Here is a 22,921-nt window from a genome sequence, read left to right as displayed (position 1 = left end):
TGTTATCCACAGTGGTGATGAATACTAACGTCCTTTTAAACCACTCTGCTCTATTTATAGGTCCAAAACAAAACACAAGCAGGTATTATGTTTGGTTTACACTGACTTATAACTGAAATTGTTTGTTTTTTCTATATTGGTCAACTGTACCATCTATAAAGTCTCATCGTTGCCTTTTCTTTTCTAATAAATACTTACATTTATTGAATTTATTTGTGTCTATGGGGGTGGTAGTATGTGGAGACTAGAGGACAACTTACATGATTCAGTTCTCTGCATTATTGGTGGGTCTACCACCCTTTCACAGGGGTCAAATATCACCTATCCTGCATATCAGATATGTACATTATGATTCATAACAGTAGCCAGATTACAGTTATGAAGTAGCAATGGAATGATTTTATGGCTGGGGGTCCCCCAAACATGAGGAACTGTAAAAGGGTTGCAGCATTAGGAAGGTGAGAACCCCTGCTCTGGGAGCTCCACTCAGGTTACCAGGCACACTAACTATTGAGCCATCTCCCTAGGCCATCATTTGCTTTTTTCTTTAAAAGTAAACACAGCAGGACTAGGCACAGTGGTGCAGGCCTTTGATCTCAGTACTCAGGAGGCAGAGGCAGGCAGATCTCTGTGAGTTAGAGGCCAGCCTGGGCTACAGAGATTCTAGGCCAGCTACAGTTAAGATAGGCTCTGTACCAACAAACACTTTGTTTCACCTCTAGAACCATTGTTTGTTGTTGTTGTTGTTTTGCTTGTTTGTTTGTTTTTGGTTTTTTTTTTGGTTTTTCAACACAGAGTTTCTCTGTGTAACAACCCTGGCTGCCCTGGAACTCGCTTTGTACACCAGGTGGCTTCGAACTCACAGAGATCTGTCTGCCTTTGCCTCCCAACTGCTGGGATTAAAGGAGAGCACCACTGCCCAGCCTAGAACCATGTTTTATTGTTGGTGATTTGAGTTTGTTTGTTTATGAGTGCTGGGATTAAAGGCATGTGCTATCAAGGGCTTACAAAGTCTGGCCTGGTTGTTTTTCTGAGACAAGGTCTCATTCTGTAGCCAGGATGGTATGAAACTTACTACATAGCCTAAGCTGATCTTGAACTTGTGAGTGATCCTCCTGCCTCAGCCTCTCAAGTGCTGGGATTACAGAAAGCCACCGTGCCTGGGCGTCAGAAAGAAACAAAACATTTTATTTACTAGGCACAGTAAATATAAACCTGTAATCAGAACACTTGGGAAGCAGGAAGATCACCGCAAGTTCAAGTCCAGCCTAGTTTGTATAGGTCTAGGATAGCCAGTGACCATGTCTCAAAAAAGTAAAAACAACAACAAAAAAAGTGTATTTTTTTCTTTTTCCTTTTTTTCCCAAGACAGGGTTTCTCTGTGTAGCTTTGCGCCTTTTCCTGGAACTCGCTTTGGAGACCAGGCTGGCTTTGAACTCACAGAGATCCGCCTGCTTCTGCCTCCCAAGTGCTGGGATTAAAGTCATGTGCCACCACCACCAGGCAAAAAGTGCCTCTAAGTTAGAACAATAACAAATTTGTTTTCAGAAAAGTGTAATAATGAACCATAGAATTTTAGGAAAAGAAAGGTATTTGTTGACCACTGAATCTACCCTCCTTTTACACGTTTACACTCTGGTGCAGAGCAAGCTAGTTGACTGTTACCAGGAAGAACTGCAGTCAGCCCAGCGTCCAGGCCATGAAGCATATGAAACCCTCAGAACGGCCAACTGTGTAAAGAAGGGAGTGTGTCTAGGACTACAATGATGCTGCATTCGAGAACAGAGGCTTTATTTACAATAACATTCACACAGGATTTAGCAAAGGCTACCTCACCCCTCTTAGCAGCGTGGGCTATACTTCATAGACAATATCCTGGGGGTCAGGACATGACTCCTCTCCTCAGACCTGTTCTCCCAAGTCCCCAGCTCTGAGAGGTACAGCTAGGGAACTTTTCTAGCAGATGATGTCAAACACCAGCATCCAGTGGGGTCCACACTCAGGAATGACTTCAACACTGGCCAGGAAAACTTCAGGCTTTCACCTCACTCATGGCTTCCATGAGGCGAGCACTGTTTGTAATGGCTGTTGTCAGAAAGATGAATCTGTACCCTAAGAGTCAAGATAAGCAGCAGACGTGACTAAAAGCAGATCTTAGGCCCCAACAGAGCAAGCCCACCTGTTCCACAGTACCCCAGGATCAGAACGTAGGTTTACAGACACAAATATCTAGACCCGCCTGGGCAACAGTAAGATCCAGTCCCCAGCAGGAAAACAGACAGGTAAAAGCATGGTAATACTATAATGTACCATGCCGACCAGTCTGGGCTCCCCTGCCTCCTGTGACGGTAGCCCAGAGCAAGGCTATGCAAGTGGTACCACAGCCAGGAGAGCCTTCCCTGCAGGGCATCTGTCCCCAGGACCCACGCAGCCGTCTTACCTTTCTGTTCTCTTACCTTTTTCTCTGCCCAGGAACCGTAGGGCTGATATCTCTGAGAATGTGCAGCCCCCCAAGAACACGACCAAGATGAGGCGCAGGGACTCACTGGAAGCCTTGTCTTCTTTAGCCATGTCTGTGAGGGTCAGAGTGGACTCCACCTTCACTCACATGCTAGTCCTGGGTGACGTGTCCAGCTCACCACTCTCAACAACCCCCCCCCCCCCCCCCCCCCCCCCCCCCGCCAATACTAGCAACCACGTACCTGTGAATGCGAATTCACCGCAGTTCAGCAACCGCACCACTTCATCAAGGCCCTGCCAGCTCCGCCGCTCCAGCACCTAGGAGACAGAACACCGGTTTCAAGTCTTCTCATACGGAGTGTAGCAAAGGAGACCAAGAGCAGCAAGACTCTTGTTTCTTGCTAGTTACATGGGAAGTGAAGGTTGGGATCGGCCAAGGACCAAGAGGAAGCATAAAGAATGAAATAGGACCAGAAGCCAAAGCGATTCTTTCTCACCTGCTCAATGATTCGGCAGCTCAGAGGCACATAGGCACCACTGAAGACATAAGCCATGTCTCGGGGCACTTTCAGGTCATACTCCCCATCTACACGTGGGATCTAGAGAGCAAAGGTACCACATTAGGCAGGTCACCACTCAGCACCCTGACCTCTTAAAGGTCTGATAAAAGTAGCACACCCCAAGTTCACATTTTAACTCTGAGGGCCAGCCAAGGTCCTGACAGAGAGGGGTCCAGAGCCATGACAACCATTGTATTAAATACCTGCCTCTTCTCTCTAGGGGTTCCTCGGCTCCCTGGGAAGGCACTGCACAGAGGGCTCTTCTCCAGGTCTTCCCTCTAGCCCTTCACAGGGAGCAGGGGATCCCACACTTCTCATGTTCTCTCGCACTGACAGGTCTGTTACATGGTTATTAAACAGTGGTTCTTTATGCTTTGTCTCATTATCAAATTAAGCTCATGCTATAAAGTTACCAATGACCTTCATAAAAATGCAATGACATCCCTTTAATCCCAGCACTTGGGAGGCAGAGGCAGGCAGATCTCTGAGTTCAAGGCCAGCCTGGTCTACAGAGGGAGTTCCAGGACAGGCTCCAAAGCTACACAGAGAAACCCTGTCTCAGAAAAAAAAAAACCAAAACCAAAACCAAAACCAAACAAAAAAATGCAATGGCATGGGGCTGGAGAGATGGCTTAGCAGTTGAGGGCACTGGCTGCTCTTGCAGAGGACCTGGGTTCAATTCCCAGCACCTACAGGGCAACCCACACCTGCAGTTTGAGGAAATTTAATACTTCTTGCTGCCACATGCACTGGACTGACATATGAAAGGAAATAACACATAAAATTAAAAAAACATTTTTATTTTTTTAGTTTTTCGAGACGGGGTTTCTCTGTGTAACCACTCTGGCTGTTCTAGAACTTTCTCTATATACCAGGCTGGTCTCAAACTCACAGAGATCTACCTGCCTCTGCCTCCTGAGTGCAGGGATTAAAGGCGTGCGCCGCCGCTGCCACCGCCACTACCACTGCCGCTGCCTGGCACATAAAAATATTATTAAAGGTAAAGACATATAATGGGACATACGTGGCCCAGTGGGTAAAATCACTTGCTACAAAAGCATGAGGATCTGAGTTCAATTCCCCAGAACCCACGTACAAAGCTGGACCCACAACACAAGTGCATTTGACCCCAGTGCCCTATGGAGAATTGGGAGACAAGAGACAGAATCCCAGAAGCTGGTGGGCAAGCTAGACTGGTCTATACAGAGGAAAAAATCAAAGACTTCCATCTCAAACGAGGTGGAAGGTGAGGACCAGCACCTGAGGTTCCTCTGTTATAGTACACATGTGTCCACATTCATACACATGAGTGCATGCACATACACACTTACACACAAAAGAGAAAGAAAGAAATACGACATACAGGTTAATATGGATTCAGAGTGTACTATCAAGAAACTAACAAGAAATGTTTCCCATCCAGTCTTGTTCCACATACCAAATTCAGCTTTTTGCTAATGGCACGAAAATTGCTCCTCTTGGCCAGAGAACTGAAGGCGTCAGTGATCTTTCCTGGGGAAGAAATCTGTGCTAGGTTCCATCTAACATCTACAGATTCACAATTCCATTGAAGGTAGGAAAGAATGGTACACCAACGCCCTGTCCCATCTTTCCTGCCATTGAAATCATTCCCCACAGTTCCCTGGAACTGATCAAGACATTCAGTGGTGAATTCAGCATACCTCTCTTCATCTACTGTTTTTCTCCTACAGAGTATCGGCTGCCCACTCAATGTAGTATACAAGGTGACCTTAATTTCTAGGTTAGGCATCAACTTCAGAATAAAATCAGCCTAATGTACTGAGGGACCGTGGAAAAGTCAATTTTCCTAAGCTTCAGTTTCTCTAGAAGAAAAACAAGGGGAAAAACACCTTCCTCTTGGAGAATTGAGAACTCATGTCAAAAGTCAGCACATGCTAAGTATGTGTGGTAGTTTGAATGTAATTGGCCCTCATAATCTCATAGGGAGTGGCACTATTAGGAGGTGTGGCTTTTTTGGAGTGGGTGTGGCCTTGGAGGAAGTGTGTCACTGTGGGGGCAGGCTATGAGGTTTCCTATGCTCAGGATACTGCCGAGTGTCTCAGTCAACTTCCTGTTGCCTGCAAAATGTAGCACTCTCAGCTCCAGCACCATGTCTGCCTGCATGCTGCCATTCTCCCTGCCATGATGATAATGGACTGAACCTCTGAAACTGGATGCGAGCCACCCCAATTAAATGTTTTGTTTATAAGAGTTGCTGTGGTCATGGTGTCTCTTCACAGCAACAGAAACCCTAAGACAGTATGCAGTACATGGAAACTAGCAGAAATAGCAACCGCCATGCAATCATCCCTCCCAACCCTCTCCATCCCAGAGGGCTCCCCCTGCTGTAAGAAAAGGAGCAGTTCCCAGGGGTGGGGAGCTGGAGGCTCACCTGCAGCCTTGTCAGTCACTAGCTTGCTCACTTTATTCTCCACTGCTGTCAGGGTGTCCCCCGGAGCCTGCTCTGTTAGAAGCCCAGCTCGACGCAGATTGGAGAAGGTTAGCAGGTGCTCAGGGCCATAGCTCTAAAGGAAATTTGCAAGTCAGTCATTTACTGGGTGTGTGTCCACAAAACATCCAGCACTGAGTGACACAGAGAAGAGGGGAGGGATCCACAGCTGTACTCTGCAGGGTCCACTCTGTGTGGCAATAATGAAGAGGTATAAAAAGTAGCAGAAACTATTTTTTTTTTCCTTCGAGACAAAGTCACTATGTGTAGCCTTGGCTGTCCTGGAACTCATTCTGTAGACCAGGCTGGCCTTGAACTCAGAGATCCATCTGCCTCTGCCTCGAGTGCTGGGATTAAAAGGATGCACCACCACCGTGTGGCTAGCAGAAACTACTTAAGAACAGAAGGGCAGAGTTGTGGAGATGGCTCAGCAGTCAGAGGTGCTTGCTGCCAAACCTGGGGACTGAGTTTGATCCCTGGGGACCCATGCAGTGAAAGGAGGAGAAAACCATCTCTTCAAAGTTTTTCTCTGATCTCTCCAGGCATGCGCGCGCGCGCACACACACACACACACACACACACACACACACACGCGCACGCACACGCGCACGCGCGCACACACACACACACACAATCACAATCAATAAGCATAGTTTTGAAATTTTTCTTTAGATTTTATGTATACTAAGTGTTTTGCTTGGATATACATGTACCACGTGTGTGCATGGGACCCACAGAGGTCGGAAGAAGTTGTTGAATTTCCTGGAACTGGAGTTACAGATGGTTGTGAGCCAACACTCAATCACTAATAAACATAATTTGTCTGTTTATTTGATTTTTGTTTTTTCAAAACAGGGTTTCTCTGCAGCTCTGCCTGTCCTGGAACTCACTTTGTAGACCAGGCTGGCCTCAAACTCAGAGATCCACCTGCCTCTGCCTCCTGAGTGCTGGGATCAAAGGTGTGCGCCACTGCCAACCAGCTGCATTATGTAATTTTTAAATGGAAAGAAAGATTATATCCTCCCAGCCTTACCTGCAGATACTGTGTTTTCAGGGACCTGTAATCCTTGGGGATCAAGCCTAAGACGGAAAAAAGAAGGCAAGCACATGAGAAAAAAAGGCCATTCGAGGACCCCAGAAGGGGGCAGCCAAACCAATCAAATTGCACCATAATGGAGAGGCTGGACTGCGATACCCCTGCAGAGGACATACTGATTCCAAATGGATTGCTTAGTTTAATTTGCTTACTAAACGGTAAAGCCCAGTGTCCTGTCCTACGAAAGATCTCTGAGAAAGGTATATTCAACAATCACAACCACCAATCCCATCAGGAGACTCTGAGGCTATGACAGAAGAAGATAGGACTCTGCATTTCGGCTAAGCGACAGGGATTGGAAGTGATTTACAGCTACTGAGAAACAAGAGAGTGAAGGATTCCAAAGGTCTCAAATGTTTCTCCAGAGTGGTAAGAAGCTGGCCTTCCAGCTATGAGAAAGGGGACCCAGAAGAAGCAGAGCGTCTCCAGGTAGAGAGCAGTGAGGTTCACTGACCACCGCAGGGTCAAGAGTAAAGCATGTTGCCATGAAAGGTGCAGAACTGGGGCTTTCTGGAATGACTTCTTCTTTAAGGAGTCACTTTTCCTGGTCCTAGAGTAAGCATTATCAGGAAATCTTACTGAAGACAGGTCAAATGGACTGAGGAGAGAGACACCTCCAAACCTAACATGTGACAGGCATTGTAGAGTGGACTGAAGGTGGTCCAGGTGAGAGCTGAGCAGTAAGGTCCCCTAGGACCTGCTGACGATCCACCCCAAACAAGGAAAGCTTCGTTTAAAGGAAAATGAATCCAGTAAACAACAAAAACAGAAAATCCTGTTTGCTGAATCTTTCACAATCCACTCTTTGGTTGCCAAGGCGTATCTCCCCCTGGACTCACCGTTCTCAGTGATGGACAAAAGGCACATGAGGCGAAGGCTCTCTATAGGCGACACCTGCAGAGGGGGACGGCCACGGGGAGGGACACTTCAGGATGCACGGGGAGGGACACTTCAGGATGCACGGGGAGGGACACTTCAGGATGCACGGGGAGGGACACTTCAGGATGCATGGGGAGGGACACTTCAGGATGCATGCACGGGGAGGGACACTTCAGGATGCATGGGGAGGGACACTTCAGGATGCATGGGGAGGGACACTTCAGGATGCATGGGGAGGGACGCTTCAGGATGCACGGGGAGGGACGCTTCAGGATGCACGAGGAGGGACGCTTCAGGATGCACGGGGAGGGACGCTTCAGGATGCACGGGAAGGGACACTTCAGGATGCATGGGGAGGGACACTTCAGGATGCACGGGGAGGGACACTTCAGGATGCACGGGGAGGGACACTTCAGGATGCACGGGGAGGGACACTTCAGGATGCACGGGGAGGGACGCTTCAGGATGCATGCACATGCAGTCTTCTTTCTTCTGCTTAGGAACCCCACGCGCCGCGTCCCAGCACACGCGCTCACCTGCCGGTCTATGTGCTCCTCAATGTAGCTGGTGCTCTCTCGGATGTTGAAGCCTTCCAGCAGCGCTGTGAGAGATCAGAAACCAGCCCATTCCTGGGATCAGCCTGGCACAGATTTGTCTGTCTCCTTATCTCTTTCTCCATCATGGGTGGAGCTAAGGGGACCCCCAGCATTCTACAAACCCAGCACTGTCAGCTGGAGAGAGCTAAAAAGCATCTTTCTGGGGGCTAGAAGCCAGAGGGGTAGGAGCAAGAGAAGAACCTGGAGAGGCTGTAGTTACCATGCTCAGTCTTGATAAGCTCCTGGAAGTCCTGCTTAGTTTTCTTCTTCATGATTGATTCACAGGCCCCGATATCTGCAGAAAGGATAAAATACTGACTTTCCTGTTTCTAGGACAGTCCCTGATCGCCAGAACAGAAACCTCACGGAGGAAAACCCATAGGCACTTTTTCCTGCTTTAAACCAATGAGGCTGTCTGCAGGAGAGCAAGAGTCTCCTTTTGGAAGAAGGTCATGGCCTTCAGCAGCATTCCCCTGGAGGCCATGCAGTCACCTTCCCTTACCCCCAGGCTAGCACCTACGCAGACTCAGCAGGCGATGCTCCTGTTTTAGTCCCTTGAGCTCTTGGGACACGAAGTTCTTCATCTGCTTTATGTCCATGCCTCTCCGGCGCTGTGGAGATGTCCCCAAAGGTCAGCACCCCCTGAGAAACCTCCATTCTCCCTCAGCTGCTACCCATCCATGAGCAGACACAGGAGGCCTGTCATAGGATTAGAAAGGGAATGCTAAAGAAGCCCAAGAGAGGAGCAGGGCTTGGAGCCTTACATCATACTGAGCCTGCAAGTTCCGGGCCTTCTGGCTCAAGAAGCCGAAGACATTGGAGAAGTGCTCGTTACGGATCTCACTGAACACCTGTGAAAGAACGAGACAGGAGCCACTGACTGCGTCAGAGCAGTGACAGGCCCAGCCTGCCTCATGAGAACGACACCAGCCAAACAAAGGATGACCAGAGCTGAGCTGGTATTACAAAGTGGGTATCGGGGCCATCTACTAAGTTCTGCATCTACTCTTTTGGGCTATTTTTCATTTTTGGATTTTGAGACAGTCATATGTAGCTAAGGCTGGCCTTGAACTCTGTTTCCATCTTCCAAGATAGAATTCCAGGTGGGTACCACCATCCTGGTTTGGGTCTGATCCTAATTGATAGGGGAACCTCCCAGGGATCTGGCTCCTGCCCAGGGCTGCAGCCCAGCCTTGTGTAGCAGTGGTCCTGGGTAAATCCCGTTCCACCCATACCCTCACCTTGTCCTCAGCGTTGAGTAGCACTTTCAGGCTCTTGTCGGAGGATGTGACTTCTGGGCCAAAGTCGACACTCCCTTGGGGGCAGAAGGACAGCTATTAGGACCTCCATAAGGCCACCTCCTACTCATTTCTGACCTCTGCTAAAGGCCTCCTATGGTCCCCACTCCCCACAAGTACTGCCCTACATGGGAGTCACCCGAGGCTGGGCTCACTTCCACTTGGTCAAGATGCAGGGGTCATAGCACTTACCACACTTGATTCGGAAAGTGTCATCTACCAAGCCCTCGTAAACCACTTGGGAGCAAAGTGCTGTCACAAAGTCCATGTCTGAAACCAAGACCCCAAGGATGAAGATCCCCAGACCAGCTTTCTATTCGGTTTGCTCAATATCAGCTCAAGAACTTCCCACGAGTGCCCATGTTCACAACCAATATGGAGATTAACAGCCCTAACTTTAGGACCCAACTTTGCCAGCACATTGTCCATACCCCTGCCTTCTAGGACTCAAGGATGGGAGAGTGCTGGGCAACGTTTACCTCTGTCTAGGAGAAAGATGTGTCCGATCTCTGGTCTTCGACCTTTGGTTTCACTGTCCTCCTCCTCCTCCAGCTTCCTCCAGAGATCATATGACATCTACCAGAGCCCAAGACAATCTCAATTTTGTGTCCAGGTACTCTAGGAGCCCCACACCTCCATGGCATGCTGTCTTGTCCCCCAGAAGGGAGTCAACTGTGAGGAATACAAGCCTGTTCTACTCCCATCTGCTTCTATCCTCCCACAGCACTGGGAAATGTTCCCCTACCCAGAGACAGAGACTTAGGAATGTGACCTAGAAGCTCTTGCTTATCTACTGGCCACACAGATTTTCCTCTTAAGGCAACCATTCTGGGACATAAAAGCCCGGGAATGAATATTCCTTATGCCACAGATGCCTAGGGATCATCTTTGTTGGTAAAGAAAACAGAAAATGGGCTTTAAGGACAAGAGTTCTGCTGGCACATCTGCCCGGCTGCCTCTTACCTTGGCACATCTGCCAATGCCGTAGCAGTTGGGAAAGGGTCCATAGAGAGTGCTGAGAAGGTGCAGGGCCTGAGCCACAGTGTTGATCCAACGCTGATCCCCTTCCTGCAGAGACCACATGGGCCACAAGGACCCACAAAGACCCGTGCCAACCCATCTGACAAGTGGAGAATGGCTAGCCCTAGATGCCATGGAGTGGAATGGTGCTGTCTGGGAATGCTGGAGCAGTTCATTCTATGGACTCCTGTGACAGTTAATCCTGACAGTCAATCTGATGGAGTGGAAAGCACCTAGAAGCATAGTAAAGCTCACCCTGGGTATATGCGTGAGGGTGTCTCCAGAGTAAAGCTAACCCTGGGTATATGCATGAGGGTGTCTCCAGAGTAAAGTTAACCCTGGGTATATGTGTGAGGGTGTCTCCAGAGAGGATAACTGCATGGTAAGACTGCCCTGAGGAGGAACAGACCATACATAGCCAGGTAAGTCCCCAGGCAGGATAAGGGGAACAGGAGAAAGCCTGCTAATGCAGGTTCTCTCTCTCTCTCTCTCTGTCTCTCTCTCTCAAATAATAAATCTCTCTTCCTGTAAGAGGCTTTCTCAGGTGTTTGACCACGGCAATAGTGAATTGAGAGTCCTGACAGAAGTTCTATCCAAAACAATCTGCAGTTCTTCATCTGTAAAATCAGCCACTCATAAGAAGTATGAATATATGAATTGGAAATATATGAATTGGAAAAATGTGTCAATATTTCTAATCCACTGGACCCCATAAATCCCAATACCAAGACTCAAGGGCCCTGCATTACCAGGAAGTAATCCCTGAAGAATTCCGGCAGTTCCATGCTCAGCAGATCTACATCAAGAGGCAGCAGAGAAAAGGCCCATTCATCACAGCTCACATCTGTGGAGACAGAGAACATCAGCCTTGCGTGGTTCCACACTAAATGAAGCTCTGCTATAGGCATGCAACAAATACTGGGTGCCTGCTCTAGGCCAGTTTACAGTTAGTCCTGGAGACTCAGAGTAAGGAAGAGTCTGCCTTGAAGGAGTATGCAGTGCAGTCACAGAAGAAGACACATACACAGCAGCTCACAATGCAGTGTGGTAAGTAGTGGTTTGTATTAGGGGGTCAAGAACAAGTGTTGAGAAATCATTCATCTGCATTTATGATTCAGCAGATAATACTGAAGTTCACCTACATGTAGGACTCTACCAAGCACTGGGGAGACAGCAGTGAACAAAATGGCTCCTCTCAATCTTCTGGAGTTTATGATCTAGTGGTGGACAAATGCAGCAGACAAATTATGATACAATATTGCTGTGGAATAATCCTTCTGTACACTGTGAATATGTATTACTCTCATTGGCTAAGAAAGAAGCTGACTGGCCTATAGCAAGGCAGGATAAAGTTATGTGGGACAATCAAACTGAGGATACTGGGATGAAGAGGGGCAGAGAGAGAGTCGCCAAGAGACTCAGAGAGAACAAGATGGGCATGCTGTACTTAAAAAAGGTACCAAGCCATGTGGCAAAGCATACGTAAGAAATATGGGTTGATTTAAATGCAAGAGTTAGGTAGTAACATGTCTGAGCTATCAGCCGAGCATTTGTAATTAATATTAATATTATAAGAGAGTGGCTGCGGGACAGGAAAACTCCACCTACACAGTATTTATTATAGTTGTACTTCCCCAAAAAGCAAAATAGCAAGCCCTGGACTTGTGGTGTAGAATACATGCTTTGCATATATGAGCCCCTGGGTTCTAGTCCCATCACAAAACAAATCAGGAAACCAATGAGCACAAATATAACTATGGGTAAAGGAATGACTTCCTGCTTGTGTGAGCTATAGAGTGAGTGCAAAGGCAGCTAAGATAACTCAGTGAAACTTTGACTCTGTATAAGAAAGCAAAAAAGACTGGCCATGATAGTACACACCCTGAATCCCAGTGTTTGGGAGACAGAGGCAGGCAGACAGATGTCTGAGTTCAAGGCCAGCTAGTGACACATAGAGAGACACTTGACTACAAAAAAATAAATAAATAAAAAGTAAAAAAAGAGCCATAATATAGCTCAGTGGAAGAGCACTTGTCTAGCATACACACGGTCCTTTATACAATACCCAGTACTTCAAATAAATAAATAAGGCCAAGCCTGATGTCACAGGCCTGGAAGACCAGCTATGCAGGAAAGGGGGGCAAGATGACAAGCTCAAGGACTCTCTGTAAAGCAGGCAAGCACAGGAGCGTTTAGCCTGACACTCTTATCTGGTTTTGCTTATGTGTAGCTCCCCTGGCCCTTATAATAACACACCGGGCAGCCTAGTTCCTGAGCTTGCACGTACTATGTACACACACTCCTGTCCAATGTCTCCTCAGAACTTAGCAACCTCAGAGCCCCGTCAAACTTCCACCTGCACTGGACTACACCTATCCCATCTCTAAACAATATTATAGGTTTCTGCACCTGTAGTAACGATCAAATTTAGACAGTTTTTATTCAAGTGTATTTCCAATATACCAGGTACAAAGAATAGGAGAGCTGATCTGGCCTAAACTACAACCTCAAGTGACCTCTTAGGGAGACTCTCCTCTTTACCATCTTATGTTTATGCATAATTGGGACTGCACATGATTAAAATTAGACAAATTATGGGAAGAGATTTGGGCAATAGAAAAGATAAATATAGGACTTAATGTATCAATCAAAATGAGGAATCACCCAAACTAGGATTCTCTGTTACCAGCCCTTCCTTCCTTTAGACCCCATAAAAAGAGATCACAGGCCAGGTGTGGTGGTTCTCATCTTTAATCCCAGCACTCAGGAGGCAGAGGCAGGTGGATCTCTGTGAGTTAGAGGCCATGATATACATAGTGAGTTTTAGGAGAGCTAGGACTACATAGAGACCCTGCCTCAAAAAGAGAAAGAGAGATCACTAGCCTGGGGACCCTGAGTACTCTCCCTCATGCAGATGGCTGCCAATCTCAACGTGTATCCCTTTATAATATGTACTATCACTTAACTCCAAATTAAGTAATTTTGCTTCTTTTACAGATATATGTCAGCCCTTATTTTCAATCCTTTGGCCAAGAGGCCAAGAAAATGTGGGAACATCCTGTCCAGACACACCAGTAATACCTGAGCTACGGAAGGAAATACGGAAGGAAATACAGTACCAGTAGAGCTTAGACGGTGAGTTAGAATTTGGGGGGGAAATTCTCAGGGTAGAGCCATCTAGGCAGGAGGGAAAGCAAGCACAAAGTCCCGGGAGTGAAAAGGTGACAAGTGAAGGAGCGGCCCATGACGAGGCCGAGGGAGAGGGCAGAGTCAGACTGTGGGAGACAGAGCAGGCCATGCTGAGGAGTCCGGGGCAATCTCAGAAGCAGCAGCTGGGCCCTCTTTACTGGAGCCCCAGCTTCCCATGCTGTTCTCATTTGGGTCCTATTCCCAAGCTTCTTCCCAGGAACTTCTCACTAGAGCACCAGGAGAAGGACCCAGAGAGGGGGCTGGGAAGTGGAAAGCAGGAGTTATTTCTTTCTTCATGTGTTCTCTGCCTCCACTCACATTCAGTTCCTCTCACCTCCATAGACTCCCTCTTCCTCAAGCACCATCTCACATGCATAAAACTGAAAGAGAAAAGTCAATTAGCTGATTAGGAAATGGGATTACTAACAACTTGATTCTGTTCTTCCCTGCTTTTTTCTGATGCTAGATGTGATGGTAAACTCGACTGTTAACAAGATTGGATTGAGAGACATCCAAAGATTGGTAAGGCACTCTGCTAGGTATATCTGTGAGGGTGTCTCCAGAGATGGCTAAATCATGGTCTGACCTAAACTAGATCTGACCTAATCAAGGACTTAATCTATCAATGGATTCAAAATTTAAATAGACTAACAGAGGTGGTGTAACTGCAGAAGGTTAGAGAAAGTGGATGGCTAGGAATATGTTCTTGAAGTGGATTGTGGGACCCTGTTCACTTCCTGTCTCTCTGCTTCTGGGCTACCATGAGATAAACAGCTTGAAAGCAACAGAAATAGAGCTGGCATGATTAAGGGTATGCCTTAAATCCCAGCATTCCAGGGGCAGAAGCAGAGGCAAGAGAGTCTCTGCATTTGAGGCCAGCCTGGTCTACAGGGCAAGTTCCAGGACAACCAGGGTGCACAGAGAAAAACCTGTCTCAAAAAACAAAAACAATCAAACAAAACCAAACAAACAAAGAAGTTAAAAAACCTAAAGAGCTAGTTAACCATGGACTGAAACTTCTAAAAATCCAAAGCCAAAAAGAATCTTTCTTCCTTTAAACTTTCTTGAAGGTGTATCTGTCACAACGGTGAAAATTTGAATGGCATACTGGGAATCAAACCTAGGCCTCAGTGGAGAGTGGTGGTACACACCTGTAATCCCAGCACTCAAGAAGCTGAGGTAGGAAGATTTGTGTTGAATTGTAAGTTCTAAGCCATCCAGGCTAATTAGTGACATTCTGTCTCAAAAACAAAAAGGGCCAGTAAGATGGCTCAGCCAGATTAACAATCTGAGTTTGATCCCTAGGCCCATGGTGAAAGGAGAGAACTGACTCAAAAGTTGGCCTCTGACTCCTACTCACGTACCATGGCACTTAAGTCCCCATGTGCCCGAGTGTGCTATACACACACAATAAACAAATCATTTTTAAAAACAACTGGGCCTCACACAAGCTAGTAAAACACTCTACCAGCAAGCTACACCCTTGGCCCTATTCTTCCATCTCTGGAGTTCACCCACAGTCGGCACCAGGGTTTGAATAAGGGTGAGAACATCCTCTGAGAGCCCATTGTTGAATTAATTGCTGCTGTGAGATATGAAGAGAGTGTAAAGTTAATCTAATTATGGAGTTCAGGGGAAAGTCTTTAGAATTCACTAGGATTAAGTAAGGTCACAAGAGTGGAGGTGCCATGAATATTGGTAGCTTTACAAAAGGAGGCAGAGACCAGAGCACACCCATGTGCTCTCTGTCTTTCACCACATGAGGGTCTGCATCACCGCAGGACTCTGCTGGCAAGACAGGAATAGAAATAACCTGAGACAGTCAATGGTGAGGATATTAATCACAGAGTCCACAAGATAGGATACCCAAACTCATCAATTTAGAATGGACCACTAGAGAGCTGGAGAGATGATGGCTCAGACATCCTGAGTTCAATTCCCAGCAAATATAATGGTTAGCAGCCATCTATAATGAGATCTGGTGCCCTTTTCTGGCCTGCAGGCATACATGCAGACAGAACACTGTATACATAATATATAATTTTTTTTTTTTTTTGGTTTTCTGAGACAAGGTTTCTCTGTGTAGCTTTGCGCTTTTCCTGGAACTCACTCTGTAGCCCAGGCTGGCCTTGAACTCACAGAGATCCACCTTCCTCTGCCTCCCAAGTGCTGGGATTAAAGGCATGCGCCACCACCGTCCGGCATAAACATTTTTTTTTTTTTTTTTTTTTTTTTTTTTTTTTGGTTTTTCGAGACAGGGTTTCTCTGTGTAGCTTTGCGCCTTTCCTGGAACTCACTTGGTAGCCCAGGCTGGCCTTGAACTCACAGAGATCCGCCTGGCTCTGCCTCCCGAGTGCTGGGATTAAAGGCGTGCGCCACCACCGCCCGGCTTTTTTTTAAAGAAATAAATCTTTAAAAAAAAAATTAAACCACTAGAACCATCCAGCCCAAATTTCATTTCTCTTTCATCTGTTTACTTATGTACTATGCTTGTCCACCTCCCTTAGAAACAGGGAAAATGTTATAAAGGAGTAGGCATTAGCTGTCTTTGGGGGAAGAGCTGTGCTGGGACTACTGTGAAGAATGGCATGCAAGTGTTCCAGAGATCACAGAGGAGAGAGGTGGGTGGAGCAAGGAGTTTTGTTTAGGACACACCCATGAGATGTGGACACACTGAGATGCTGAGATCTGGCCCTGGAGGCAATGTACTGTATTTAAAAGGTTTGAGGTGGGCATGATGAGATAAGCCTGTAAACTCAGCATTTTGGGCAGGAATCATAAATTCAAGGCAAGCCTAGGCTATACAGTAAGCTCCTATCCCTCCAAAATGTCAAGCTTTATCTAAGAAAAAAATATATATAAAGAGGAGTCAGGGACAGCAGTGCACACTTGTAATCCCAGCACCCCAAACTTGGAAGAGGCAGAAGGGTCAGGAGTCCAAGGTCATCAGCTACAGAGCAAGTTCAAGGCTAACTTGAGTTACATAGACTATATCTCAAAAAAAAAGTGTGTGTGTGTGTGTGTGTGTGTGTGTGTGTGTGTGTGTATGTGTGTGTGTGTGTATTACATGAAGAGGGTTAAGGACAAGAGCCCAGGGATAACCAAACAAAAGTGGAACACAGTACAGGATCAGGAAGCAAACACTGAGAAGGAACGCTCATTCGGACAGGAGCAGGAAAAACAGTACCATGTACCACTACTACACAGGAATGTGTGTTGGCAGGGACACACAACAGGAGCTTTCTCAAACATAGAAAGCTATTCAAACTACTGAGGAATGGGGATATAGTTCAGTGGTGGAGTGACCACCTGACATACGCAAGACCTTGATTAGACTCTCTAGCACCCTACACCATCCCCATCCCAACCCCCATAAAGACACAGAGAGAGATTACAAAGGAAGCTATATGGATGTCACTTTTTTTGTTTGTTTGTTGTTCTTGTTGTTTGAGACAGGGTCTCTCTGTGTAGCTCTGGTTGTCCTGGAACTCACTCTGCAGACCAGCCTGGCCCCAACCTCACAGAGATCTGCCTGCCTCTACCTCAGTGCTGGGACTAAAGGTGTGTGCCATTACCACCTGGCCAGAAGTCACTTCTTAAAATTCACAATTCCACAATGCTTTCTTTGGGGGCAGTTTGATGTCAGACCCTTTATTTAATAATCACAGGCATGTAAGGAGAAGACAGCATGCCACTGGCCACTTATCCCAGGCCTGTTGCATGTGTTCGTCTGACACTGAAACTCAGTCCTCCAGGGAAGCCCTTTAAAACATCAAGTAAACGACAAAACAGCTTCAGGAAGTCCCTGAAACTGATCAGATTCACTAGGCCCCTCCCTTCCCAAGAGTAGATAAGCAATAAAGACCACCTCGAGTGAGTCTCAGCCAAGCCCAGCTCCATGGAAGAAACAGAGACCAACTGAGCCACCTGAAAAGGATACTCTCCAACCTGTTCAGCTGCCTGCAGACACTCCAGGTTTCTGGCTTTTGTGACTGTCACCCATGCTAGGGCTGGGCTTTGGTAAAGATGCAGCTGTCTTTGAGTCATTTCTGTTCCTGTAAGTTACCCCTCCCATACCCCTGCAAATAACTCCAATAAAATTCATTGGTTCACCAAGTTGGACTTGGTGTATCCATACTTCAGTCTGTCGTCAGTTCCCTATCTGGGGTGAGTAGATATTTATTCATGTCTCCCCAATAAGCCCTCCTCCTGGTTCACTCTCATACGCCCCTCCTTCTAGGATCCAAACTCACCTTCTGAGGAGTTAAGATGACTTTATATTTTCTAACTCGGCCCGCCAGTTTGTCAGCATTGACAAGATCTATAGAGAGAAGGAGTGCCGCCCAGCAAGCCATGGGCATCTGTTAGACAAGAAACAAGGAAGCAGAACTTCTCTCCCCTTCCTGATGCCCCTCCCCACCCTTCCCGCCAAGATCTTGCTTTGTAGCACAGGCCAGCTTCAACCTGGATTCTTTCTGCCTAGGCCTCCCAAGTGCAGGGGTTATAAATGCACAGCACTCTGCGCAGCAGGCCTTTTCTTATGGAAGGGTCCTTGTGGCCAAGGCGCTTCTAACCCGCCCACCTTTCCCTGCTCTTAGCTCCACAGAGTACCACGGCTCACTTACTAGCAATGTAGCGCATATTCTTGATGCGGGGTCTGACCAAGAAGCACAATCTGTGGATGAGAAAGAAACAGGGGAAAGCCAGGAAAAATCATGAAGATGGTGATAGAATCTAAGAAAAAATTAAAATGAAAACAAGTCTTTAATCATTTGCCTTTTTTGTTTGTTTGTTTGTTTTTTTGGTTTTTTGAGACAGGGTTTCTCTGTGTAGTTTTGGAGCCTGTCCTGGATCTCACTCTGTAGACCAGGCTGGCCTCGAACTCACAAAGATCTGCCTGGCTCTGCCTCCTGAGTGCTGGAATTAAGGGTGTGTGCCACCACCGCCCAGCACTCATTTGCCCTTCTTGACCAGGCCTACAGATCTCTGAGCTACCATGTACCACCCACAGAAGCCATTCCTCATTACAACAGGTACAATGTGATGATATGAGTGTCTTATTGGCTCTATGGTAGATCCAGGAGTTCCTGTTCTTAAAAAATTGGTAATTCAATGGGCTAAAATTGTGTGTGTGTGTGTGTGTATTCAATCAAGTACTAAAAATAGGAACTGGAATGTGTGCATGTATTTTCCATGTATCTAGACATTTTCCCTCTGAGGAAAAGTATACACTACTCAAGTTTGGGAAACATTTAAAACAAATCAAAGGGCTGGAGACATAGTGCAATGGTAGAACACCTGCTCAAAGTCCTGGTTTGATCTCCAACACCACAGACTGTGATTGTGTGACATGTAGACAGGACAACACAAAATACCCTGGAAATCTAGAGAAGAAAATTAAAAAACCTAGCCTGGAAGGAAGCTTCGTGGAAGAGTAGGGCTGGCCTGAAGACGGGGTGTGCTTTATAGGAGTAAAGGACAGGAGAGAACATTAGGCAGAGTGACCAGAGCGGCACATTCTGAGATATGTGTGGAAGCACATGTCAACAGAGGCTTGAAAGGACATACGAGGAACCAGACTATATGGGGAGCGTCAAGGCCTTGGAATCTAGGATGCTCAACTGGACTACATCCAATAAATAATGTAAAGTCTTGGACCTTTTTCCCTTTTAACACGTGTGTGTGTGTGTGTGTGTGTGTGTGTGTGTGTGTGTGTGTGTACATGTGCCACAGCTTGTGTGGAGGTCAGAGGACAACTTGTGGGAGTGGGTTCTCTTCTTCCACTCTGTGGGTGAAACTCAGGCTGTCCGTCAGGCATGGTGGCAAGTATCTTTCCCTACTAAACGCCACCGCCCTGACTGACCCTGGAGGTTCTCTTTATTATTTCCGTTTATCTCTGCTGTGTGTGAGTGCAGGCCCGGATGCAGAAGTCAGCTCTGCAGAGTATAACTCCCCCCGCCTCCCCAGTTGAACCCAGATCCCTGGACTTGCACAGTAGTGCTTCCCCGCTTCCTGAGGCCGGGCCATCTTCCAGCCGCCTGCCCGAGGAGTCTGAGTGGAGTGACAAGGACCAAGTCTAGTGTAGATAGTAACATGGAGGAGAGAGGACAGAGTGGGAGGAGCTGCAGAAGGAAGATCAACGCCTGCCCGTGACACTGCCAACATTCACAGAGCCGGGCCACGGCACAGGCACTGCGGGCGCAGTTCTCAGGCAAGGACAAGCAGGGGAAATACTCCCCTAGGGACCTCTTCCAGCATGGAGGCCACAGAACCCCCAACACTCACTGTTCATTGGCGCTGAGGGCCGGCTTGTTCTCCACCTTGTACAGCTTGTCTACTTCATGTTGCTGCAGAGAGAACCCAACAAGACAATGGACAGAAGGCTGTGAAAGCCCAAGCACGACACAAGAAGGGAACACCTGAAGCTTTAATCCCAGAAGTCAACCTGCTCCACCGTCAACCATCCCACTAACCATCCCAGGCTTCCTTACTGTCAATGGAGAACCAAATGCAAAACACAACACAAACATCATCATGATCATCATCCCTGCCTGCCTGCCCAGGTGAGCTGACTTGTCTCTACCCTGTCAAGGGCACCATTCTTCAGGAATCGGTTATGTTCATCATCAACACAACAACAACAACAATATGCTTCAAGAGGAAAAAGGACAGGACTCCCTGAGAAAAGGGCTGGTACCTTCAGGATGGAGACATTAGCAATCCGATCCAAAGGGCTCATGAGATCTGCCTCAATGAACAAATCCTTTTTTCCAGGCAGCTGAAGGAGAGAAAGCATGGTTGATCACTCATGGGTCACACGAGCTCCCTTCACACAAACACACATCTAGAGGAAGAGGCTAGGTGAGGGAGTAGATTGATTTAGAGCTGAAGTTAAGGTTCTAGTAGTAGGGGGCTGTGGGTGTTCCTCACTGTTTGTGTGAATGTGTGCACTCATATGTACATGTGTATGCATCTTTGTGTCTACACATACTACATCTGTATGTGTGGGCTTTTCATTTGTCCAATGTTGACACAAAATATTCATTAAGCACATGCTATGTGCCTGACTCTAAGCTAAGCACTCAATGCTAGGTATATAGTGCAGGACAGATACCATTCCTAAACCTGAGAACCTTCCAAGCTAATGAAGAACACAAACAATAGGCAAACTACTGCAATGACAGTAGCAACATTATTTTCCTAATAACACAGATTAAAAGGGCAAGTAAACTTTTCTCCTCCCTCAACATTTACAACTAATCAACGTCTTTGAATTGTCTTTCACTGTAACTTATAAATCTATCACGGGTCAGGTGTGCTGGTAAAGTCTGTAATGCCAGCACTGGGTAGGATGAGTCGGAGGTACTGACAGAGGCCTGCCTGGAATACATAGTAAGACCCAAAGAAACAACGCCGACAACCAAACTCCACCTCTCTCTCACCTCTACTGCCACCAGGTTTTTGGGGGGCAGTTTAACCAGTGCTCTCCTAACTGGCTTTATGTTGTCCATCTGCTCCACTTTACAAACCACCATTGCAAAACATCAAGGACTGCCACATGCTCCAAATGTGTGTGGGTATTCAGCCTGCCGGGTGTAATTTTGTTTATCTTTCAAGGCAGTTTTCTCTGTGTAGCCCTGTCTGTCCTGGAACTCACTCTGTAGACCATGACGGCCTGGTACTCAGCAATCTGCCTGCCTCTGCCTGGGAATGAATAAATTTACTGGATTAAAGGTGTGCATCACCATGCCTGACTGTGTAACTTCCTTTTAGATGGGGTGCAGTGGGTAAAACCTAGGACTGGGCATAGGCCACTGTTAAACCACTGCACTATCTTCCTAGCGCCTACACCGTCACTTCTGATAGCTCTCTCCTCTACGCACACTAAGTCCTCTCTCCTCTACTCACACTAAGTCCTCTCTCCTCTACTCACACTAAGTCATGCCCTGGTTTCTCAACTAAGCATCTAGCAGCCCTAAAGCCTGAACGGAACATGCTCTTCCTGCTCCAAAGAGTATGTTTATTCTTCAAACTCCAGATTCCAGGAAACGCACAGATCATCCCCGCTGCTGCTGTGGTTTATTCTGAACTCCTCAGGGAGTCTAGCAGTCACTCACTTACCACCTGTCATTGTTTCACAGGGCACCTACTGGAGTGTAACTAGCGGCAAAGGCATTTCAACTGTCTTTCCATCTCCAGTGATGCCTGGCACAAGTGTGTCTTTCTCTTGCACGGAGGCTGGCAATTTCCATTTTTTTCTCTGGTCAGGTCGCAAGCAAGCAACTCTGACTACTCTTTGGTTTTTCCTGTCGAATGCCCCATTTTGGACCTGCCGAGGAAGCTCCAAAGGAAATACGGAGGGCCACACTGTTGACGCAGTAAAAAGCGCCAGGCGTGGCAGGCACTGACCTGCTCCAGCAGATAGATGAGCTGGTCTCGAGCCAGCCTTTTGAGCATAGAGAAGTCCGGCAGCTCAGGGGCGTCCAGCCGATGGGGGAAAGCCATGAGAGCGGTCACCTGGGCCACCGTGTGAGAGCAGAAGGACGGCCTCTGCTCCGAAAAGGCCAGCGACAGCCCCGGGTCAGCGCAGGCTGGTATCCTGCACGCCTGGGCTCGGAGACCCAGGACCCCGCAGGGGCCCTCGCTCCTCGGCCGCACTAGAGGGATGAATGACCACCTCCCGGGCAGACGTCAGGGACGCTCCGGGTAGACCTGCAGCCACCGGGCCCCGCCCAAATCCACTCTGTCCCTCAGCGGGATCCCCAACTACAGCCGCACACTCGGCATCGCGCCGGAGAACCCCGCCTCCAACCCGGAGAAAAGCGACTTCCTAGACTTCCCGGAAGTCAGGTTCCCCCGGCCGGCGCTTCGAGTACTGGGAGAGGACGGCGTCCGGAAAGGGACATTTAAAAACGGGAGGCGATGGGCTAACATTTTTTTTTTTTACAGGTATACTTTTATTTATGTGCGTGCATGCGTGCGTGTGTGAATGCATGCCATGTGTGTGCGGGTGCCTGCAGAAACTAGAAGAGCGTACCATACTCTCCTGAAGCTGCGGTTCTGAGCTGCGACACGCGAGTGCGGGGATCGCTCTTGACCGCTTAGCTCTCCAACCCCCTTCGTGACCAGTTTTCCTCGGATAACGAGATTATGCCTTGTTAATTGCTTATTCGTCAAAGTCCAGATCCCAGGCAGAGATACATTTTAAGAATACACAGACCCCTGTTCCGTTCAAGTAGAGATTGGGCCCTTCCTGTATTTTAAGTTTCGGAAAGCGGGCGAAGCCTAGTCTGCAGAGTACTGATTGCGGAAGTCTCAACTGTCAACCCAGCAGTCCTTGGTTTCCTGGTGGT

General features: G+C 47.5%; 1 protein-coding gene across 5 annotated transcripts; it reads right to left on the bottom strand.

Moving 5' to 3' along the window:
* Nucleotides 1–1,770: 1,770 nt before the first annotated feature.
* Nucleotides 1,771–22,433, bottom strand: Vps33b (VPS33B late endosome and lysosome associated). Of its 5 annotated transcripts, none has more exons than XM_006970003.4 (23): nucleotides 21,978–22,433; nucleotides 20,266–20,346; nucleotides 19,854–19,915; nucleotides 18,194–18,243; nucleotides 17,822–17,889; nucleotides 13,903–13,948; nucleotides 11,129–11,223; nucleotides 10,323–10,427; nucleotides 9,839–9,935; nucleotides 9,552–9,629; nucleotides 9,303–9,376; nucleotides 8,826–8,912; nucleotides 8,582–8,672; nucleotides 8,282–8,356; nucleotides 8,002–8,066; nucleotides 7,426–7,480; nucleotides 6,524–6,570; nucleotides 5,434–5,566; nucleotides 4,459–4,532; nucleotides 2,958–3,059; nucleotides 2,703–2,778; nucleotides 2,457–2,573; nucleotides 1,771–2,112 (listed from the first exon to the last, which is right to left on the bottom strand). In XM_006970003.4, the coding sequence occupies exons 1-23, from the start codon at nucleotides 22,071–22,073 to the stop codon at nucleotides 2,033–2,035; spliced, it is 1,854 nt and encodes a 617-aa protein (XP_006970065.1). In that variant the 5' UTR covers nucleotides 22,074–22,433; the 3' UTR covers nucleotides 1,771–2,032. The 5 variants fall into 5 exon arrangements, with proteins under 5 accessions (XP_006970065.1, XP_042134634.1, XP_076401780.1 ...); XM_042278700.2 differs by having other exon boundaries at nucleotides 17,822–17,929; nucleotides 21,978–22,371; XM_076545665.1 differs by having other exon boundaries at nucleotides 13,887–13,948; nucleotides 21,978–22,371.
* Nucleotides 22,434–22,921: the final 488 nt, after the last annotated feature.

This window comes from Peromyscus maniculatus, chromosome 1, assembly GCF_049852395.1.
Source record: "Peromyscus maniculatus bairdii isolate BWxNUB_F1_BW_parent chromosome 1, HU_Pman_BW_mat_3.1, whole genome shotgun sequence".
NCBI classification, from domain to species: Eukaryota; Metazoa; Chordata; class Mammalia; order Rodentia; family Cricetidae; genus Peromyscus; species Peromyscus maniculatus.
The sequence above is the reverse complement of the archived record's forward strand: the minus strand, read 5'-3'. Positions and strand labels throughout refer to the sequence as shown.

Excerpts from the sequence above, each read along its gene's own strand:
- Vps33b (XM_006970003.4), bottom strand. The coding sequence starts at position 22,073 with ATGGCTTTCCCCCATCGGCTGGACGCCCCTGAGCTGCCGGACTTCTCT. Across the intron at positions 10,428-11,128 it reads TCTTCAGGGATTACTTCCTG|GAAGGGGATCAGCGTTGGAT; the intron begins GTAATGCAGGGC and ends TGGTCTCTGCAG. Across the intron at positions 5,567-6,523 it reads TGAAAACACAGTATCTGCAG|AGCTATGGCCCTGAGCACCT; the intron begins GTAAGGCTGGGA and ends AATTTCCTTTAG.